The sequence below is a fragment of the Poecilia reticulata genome, linkage group LG13 (genome assembly GCF_000633615.1).
Source record: "Poecilia reticulata strain Guanapo linkage group LG13, Guppy_female_1.0+MT, whole genome shotgun sequence".
Lineage (NCBI taxonomy): Eukaryota > Metazoa > Chordata > Actinopteri > Cyprinodontiformes > Poeciliidae > Poecilia > Poecilia reticulata.
This window is the reverse complement of record NC_024343.1, coordinates 30,615,485-30,622,511: the sequence shown is the minus strand read 5'-3', so window position 1 is coordinate 30,622,511 and position 7,027 is coordinate 30,615,485. Positions and strand designations below refer to the sequence as shown.

The 7,027-nt window shown below is 36.9% G+C and overlaps 1 protein-coding gene and 1 long non-coding RNA gene across 3 annotated transcripts in view; one reads left to right on the top strand and one right to left on the bottom strand.

Annotated features, from left to right (window-relative positions):
- The window catches only part of rasgrp4 (RAS guanyl releasing protein 4), a 25,707-nt gene that overhangs the window by 9,382 nt on the left and 9,298 nt on the right, over positions 1 to 7,027 (top strand). Inside the window, exons 3-8 of one of the 2 annotated variants that reach the window (XM_008426521.2) lie at positions 1,331 to 1,442; positions 1,622 to 1,684; positions 1,768 to 1,899; positions 2,645 to 2,786; positions 4,921 to 5,094; positions 6,324 to 6,440. In XM_008426521.2, the coding sequence (XP_008424743.1) occupies positions 1,331 to 1,442; positions 1,622 to 1,684; positions 1,768 to 1,899; positions 2,645 to 2,786; positions 4,921 to 5,094; positions 6,324 to 6,440 (740 nt within the window). Of the gene's footprint in view, positions 1 to 1,330; positions 1,685 to 1,767; positions 1,900 to 2,644; positions 2,787 to 4,920; positions 5,095 to 6,323; positions 6,441 to 7,027 lie in introns of both variants that reach the window. The other variant, XM_008426520.2, reaches the window with a different exon arrangement.
- LOC103475111 (uncharacterized) overlaps positions 1 to 7,027 on the bottom strand; it is a 24,429-nt gene that overhangs the window by 9,596 nt on the left and 7,806 nt on the right. The window lies entirely within an intron of this gene.

The following is a 7,027-nucleotide window of genomic DNA, read 5'->3' as shown; positions in this document are numbered from 1 at the left end:
CGCCATTTAACAAGGATTCTCACACCTCAGAGTTTTAGTTAAAGCGCCATTTAACAAGGATTCTCACAGCCCTAGATATAATAAGATAAAATGAACTTTTCAGCAGGATATGGGAGCTTCGTTTCAGTCAATAGTTTCTCAATACTGATGAAAAAGTTCTAGTACAACTGGGGTATCATTCAGTTATATTAAGACAGTTTCCCCATGTTAGTGAAACAGCCTGCCAGTAGAACTGGAACTGGTTGCTAGGTTACGGGCTGGGCCTAGCTGGGGTTGCTAGGTAACGGCGCAGTGGAACATTCTACCAGTGGAACTAGAACTTTTTCATTAATATTAAGAAATTATTGACTTAAAAATAAGCTTCTATATAACTTGCTAAAAAGTTATTTTTGTTTTATTTCATGTGTAATAAGATGTTTACACCAAAAAACACTTTGTTTTTGCAGAGGTCACGAAAGACGGTAAGACCACCCCAGTTATTGTTCGTTTTGGACACTTTTGTTCCAAATCTGATATTTTAGAGAAGCGTTGAATTAAAGACGGTGTTGTCCTAAATCTAAATTAGCTCTCTACAGAGAAATTTGAAAAACTGCTTACATCTTCAGCTTCTATATCTTGATGAAAAGTTATTTATAAGTTAGTTTTGTCGTAGTTCAAGTGAACTAAGATATTTGCACTAGAAACTAGACAAAAAAAACTTGGCGAGATGTTGTGTTTTTGCAGTGCAACACACATTTGAACACTACAGAAATACAAAGTTTTACCAAGTAAGACAAGAGAAGGATAAGACAACATTTACCTTAAATAAGACAAAACTAACTTACAAGTAATTTTTCAACAAGACATCAGAGTTTTTTTTTAAAGAAGTAATTAATTCTTCAATATTTATAAAAAAAATGTACCAGTTCTATTGGCAGATTATTTCACTTATAACAAACATTTTATCCATGTTATAAATGATATAATCTGAAATGGAGCTAGTATTTTTTAATCAATATTAGGGAATTATTTACTTAAAACAAGCTCCTATATCTTACTGAAACGTTACCTATAAGTTAGTTTCGTCTTATTTCAGATATTTGCACCAAAACCACTTGGCAACATTTTGTGTTTTTTTCAGGGTTTTGTTCTTCTGACGGTTTGTGTTGAGATTATTTCCATTTCTCTTCCAGTTTTGTGTTGAATTTTTAACATTTCATGGTTTTGATGGAGAACAGGTGGAAGTTAGCATGTTTAGCTAGCTGGTGCAGCACATCTCTGTGCTCTACTTTGTCCCATTTTGAATAAATTCAACCCAGCAAACGCATCGCTGTGTTTTTTTTCCTCCCAGATTCGGAGGGGAAGATGCCCAGCTCCCGCGGTTCGCAGCTGGTCCACATGACCCTGATGATGCACAGCTGGGTGGTTCCGTCTCAGATGTTCGTCCAGAAACTCCTCACCTTATATCCTTTGAGCCGCTGCTGCTGGACCGACTGGCGCTCCGCTCCAAAATCACATGTTTAGAAAGTTATAATCAGATCAGCGAACAGCCAAAGCTTTGTCTGGACTCCTGCAGAGCAGCTGGGAGTTCACGTTCATGTCCTTCATTCGGGTTTGAATCTTTGACTCCATTTCCTGTCACTTATAAGGATTGTCCCATAGACAAACGGGGACTGAGGCGGGCGCAGATCTGCCACCTGGTCAGGTGAGTAGTGGCAGCGGCAGAAACGGTCCTCCGGCTCGGTTTGCGAGTCGTAAACATGTTTTGTGTTGGGCTCCGGGGGTAAGGCAGTGGATCAGCCAGTTCCCGGCCGTTTTTGAGAAGGACCCCCTCCTGGAGCAGACCATGGGGGATCTGTGGGAGCTGGTCCAGCTGGATGGGGAGAAGACGCACTCGCAGCTCATCGACACCTCCTGCATGTGAGTCATGTTGTCGTTAGAGACGCACTGCAAAAACACAAAGTAGTTTTAACTCCAGCTTCTAGTAAAACATCTCAGGACACTTGAACTGAGACAAAACTAACTTATAAGTAGCTTTAGGGAAGATTTATGAGCTTCTTTTAAGTCAATAATCTTGAATATTGATGAAAAATGTCTAGTTTTACTATCAGATTACTTCACTTATAAGACAGGAAAGATGTCTTGTTATAAATTAAATAATCTGCCAAAATAATTTCAAGAATTATTGGCTTGAAACTCCCATATCTTACTGAAAAGATACTTGTGAGTTAGTTTTGTTTTATTTAAAGCGTATTAAATATTTGCGCTGGAAGCTAAACCAAAAATACTTGGTAAAGTTTTGTGTTTTTTACAGAGTTTATTTTAAATCAATAATTTCTTAATATTGATTAACTTCCACTGACATTTAGAAATGTCTTCTTATAAGTGAAATAACCTTGTAATGTTTATAAATATGAAGGAATTAGCTCCTATGTCTGTCTAAAAATCTGCCTGTAAACACTTGAAATAAGACAAAACTGAGATATTTACACTAGAAACTAGTCAGAAATACTCGGTAGGACTTTGTGTTTTTGCAGTGCGCCACCATGTACTGCAGTTGTCGTCGTTTGCTCAGTTGGGCATGTCTGAAAACTCTCTATAAATAAAACGTCTGTCTATTTCTGTCCTGATTCCGTTCCTTTATTTGTTTTGTTTTTTTTCCCAGAAACCCTCATCTGAACGCATCGCAGGCGCCTTCGCCCTCGGTGAAGAAGAGGAAGGTGTCGTTAATATTCGACCACATGGAGCCGGATGAGATGGCCGAGCATCTGAGCTACCTGGAGTTCAAGAACTTCTGCAGCGTCTCGGTACGTTTGCAGCTCAGCGACGGTGGAAACGGCCACTGAACACACAAAGCTATTCATATACTCATTTAAAATAATACTTTCTCAATGCTTGATGTAAACGCAACAAGCAGAAAGCAACAGGCTGTAGGTGTTCAGAAGGTCAAAGGTCAACCTAACATCCCTGCTTCTGTAGTGGTTGGGCAACAAATCAATAACAACATATACCCAGATAAATACGTGATCAATATCAATAGATAATATATCTGGTAGAATATTCGACATTCACTGAGCTCTGATCCATCACCACCAAGAGAAGTTGGTGGAATCAACCAACTCGCTCGCTCTTCGGTTGCCTGGCAACAACCTTCTGGGAAGTCCCCGCCCCCCAACTTCGTTGCCTAGCAACGACCTTCTGAGTAACTTGTGTAGCAGTTTAAAGTTTCCCCACTGCGCCTCATAACTGCTTAAAAATATTTTAAAAAACAATGGCGTGGAGAGAAAACTGAAGGTCAGGTGACTCGTTTGGCAGTTATTTAAAACAAAAACAAAAAACTAATAATTATCAATTTTGACCCATATGAAACCCTTATGTGAGGAATAGCCAACATTTTTATCACATGGTCCAAAATCACTGAGTCAAAAAAACAACAACAACCTAAAAACTAAAATCAAGCCATTTCTATGAGGCCAATAATAATTCCACGGAGATCAGAAATAAAACGTTTGATAAACGAATTGATTTCTTTCTTCAACTGAAGTTGGGGGCCACAAAAAGTTGGTCCAGATCAACTGGCCGCCGGGCCGCACTGCAAACTATACGTTAACTTTTTGTTTTGTTTTCTCTCATGCAAAATGACATCAGTTTCAGTGCCACCGGATTGAGAGTGCAGCACAAAGTTTGATTTCAACATCTGCTCAACCGCAAAGCCTTGAATGACCTGAATGCCATAATCTGGGCCACTTCTCTGGGGACAAACTGCACACAGCTTAGAAAATGGCTGACCAGAGGCTCCAACGGAGGCTGCTAAAAATATAACCAAGACTAGAAATATAACCAAGACAGAGCTGCAACTTTTAATAATCAATTACCCCATCGATTAATCGGCTGTTCTATCGATTAATCGATTATTCTATTGATTAATCAGACTAAAAATGGCACATTCTGCAAGTTTCTCATTTAACCACTTTTGCATTTTTATACAATATTACAAATACATTAAAAATGCTAATAAACAAATACACCAATTGCTATTTCAAATAAGAAATAAATGTTTTATTACATAAAACGCAACAACATCTTTTTTAGTGAATGTTTGATCATTTGTTGCTAAGGTAAATACGTTTAACATCAACATGCTAGAAGCTCTTTCTGCTTGATATCAGAACAGCGTAGGGCGGATCCGTTTATTTTTAATAATTGGGTCACAACAGGAGATATTTTCATAGATTTGAATCTGGTGAAGCCACTTGAGGAGTTCTGGGTGAAACTTATTTACAGACAAAACGTTTTTATCTTAAATATTTGCATTTTTGTAAGGTTTTGTTTTAATTACTGCTCTGACTATGTTGTTTTTTTCATTAAATTGTCTTTTTTTAGAGTYTGTATACCCCAGTTAACGATTAATCGATAGCTAAATTAGTTCACAATTATTTCAATAATTGATTAATCACGATTAATCTGATTAATCGTTTCAGCAGAATCACTCCTTTAGTTAGAAACATGATGTGTTGAAAAATCAAGCTAAGATACTCAATAACATCAACATGTTCTCATGTCTTTCCCATATTGAAGAGTGAGCAGGAGAAATTGACCTCTGCTTCAGGTCACTTTAGGACGTTTACTGATCATTACTAATCAAAGGTTTTTAGAGACTTTTTATTATTTAAATTAACTTTATATGAATCTTTATGAGTGCCATTAGCCGTGGCTTTGGGGATTTTGCTGCAGATTATTTCTAAAGATGTGATTTTTCAGTTTTGAGCGAATGTGCTCAGATTAAAGGTTGTGTGTTCACACGTTTTCAGTGTGAGATTTTCCTGCAGCAGCATCTTAAACTGACTGCGTTTCTCTTTCAGTCGCAGATTAGAGGATAGAATCTGTGGAGAGTTTCAGAAGCTGGTTGGCTTTTTAATGCGATGCGTTTTTTCTGGTCAGTTCCTGGACTACCGCAGCTACGTGGTGCGAGGTTCTGTGAGGGACAACCCGGCGCTGGAGCGGTCCGTCATGATGTGCAACGGCGTCTCGCAGTGGGTCCAGCTGATGATCCTCAGCAGACACACCGCCCAGCAGAGAGCCCAGGTCTTCACCAAGTACATCCATGTGGCTCAGGTACTACTTTAACTGTTAAACGCACTGCAAAAACACTAAATATTACCAAATATTTTTGGTCTGGCTTCTGGTGCAAACATCAGCAGCCGTTCAGGAAGAGATAGGAGTTTGTTTTAATTCAACAATTCATTAGTATTGATGAGAAATGGCAGGTTTTTCTATTTATAACATAGGAAAATTTGTTGTTATAAGTGAAATAATTGCCAATGAAAGTAGTACTTTCTCAACAATATTAAGAAATTAATTGGTTTATATTTTAAAGATCTTGATTTAAAATAAGATCCCATCTTGCTGATAGTTTTGTTTTCTTTAAAGAGAACCAACATATTTACACTAGAAACTAGACAAAAAAATACTTAAGATTTTGTGTTTTTGCAGTGCAAAATGTGTTTGATGTTAACCAGAAATATACTTCTCTAACTTTTACACTGCAAAAACACAAAATTTGAAAAGAACAAAACTGACTTGGAAGTAACTTTTCAGCAAGAAATATGAACTTGTTTTAGTTAATAATTCAATAATATTGATGAAAAAAATTCTTGTTCCACTGGCAGATTGTCATGATTATTACGGTGACCAAAAACAAGCTCCCATTTCTTGCTAAAAAAGTTACTTCTAAGTGGGTTTGTCTTATTTACAGTGCACTAAGATGTTCAGACAAGAAACTAGATAAAAAGTACTTAAGATTTTGTGTTTTTGCAGTGCGTAACGTGTTTCATGTTGCCCTTGTGGCTCCGGTCTCCAGAAATATACTTCTGTAACTTCTACACTGCAAAAACACAAAATCTGACCAAACATTTTGGTCGAGTTTCTGGTGCAAACGTCTGAATGCAGTTGAAATAAGACATAAGATTTAGAAACAACTTTTCAGGAAGATATAAGAGCTTGTTTCAAGTAAATAATTTCTTAATATTGATGAAAAATAGCAAGATACGAAATAACTGGATCCACTGGTAGATTATTTCACTCATAAAATGGGAATTGATATAAGTGGAATAATTGTGAGTGGAACTAGTACCTTTTCATCAGTATCAAGGAGTTACTGATTTAACCAAGCACCTGTTTAAAAAAAAGTTACTCATAAGTTAGTTGTGTCTAATTATACTAAGGAATTTGCACTAGAAACCAAACCAAAAAATAAATACTTGGTAAGGTTTTATGTTTTTGCAGTGTAGGGAGTCATGGGGCCATTTTCAAATTGTTTAAGATGCTTTTTCTTCCTCCTGTAGAAACTGAGAGCTTTGCAAAACTTTAACACTCTAATGGCGGTGACCGGAGGCCTCTGTCACAGTTCGATCTCTCGCCTCAAAGACACGTCCAACCTGCTGCCCCCCGACATCACCAAGGTATTTCAGCACCAAACTAACCTCACAGTCCGGCCTGGTGGCTGGTTACCTACCAGATATTAGCTTATAGGACTGAAACGATTAATTGTGATTCATCAGTTATTTGTATAACTGATTTGGTAATCAGTTAATTATTAGAGTATACAGACTCAAAAAAGACCATTTGATGAAAGAATAACACAGTCAGAGCAGTAATTAAGCCAAAGCTGTAAAAAAAGAAATACATTTTGCATTTAAAATAAAACAAAATTTAAAAAAAAGTTATTCATCTGATAATATGTTCAACCCAGAACTCCTTTAGGGACCATTTTTGCTTCACTTGGTTAAAATGTTTGTTAAATAAATATAGAAATTAAGCACTTTTTCTATCCAATTGTTAATTGGTTAATCCATAAAAGTCAACAACTTACCCCCACAGTGCATTGATGCAAACTATTTAGCTTGTAGCTATTTAGCAAGCTAGTTTAACTTGCTAAATAGTTAGCTCAGAGTTATTGAGCCTGCTAGTTTAACTTGCTAAATACTTAGCTACAAACTATTTAGCAAGCTCGTTTAATTTGATAGTTAGCTCAAAGCTATTTAGCATG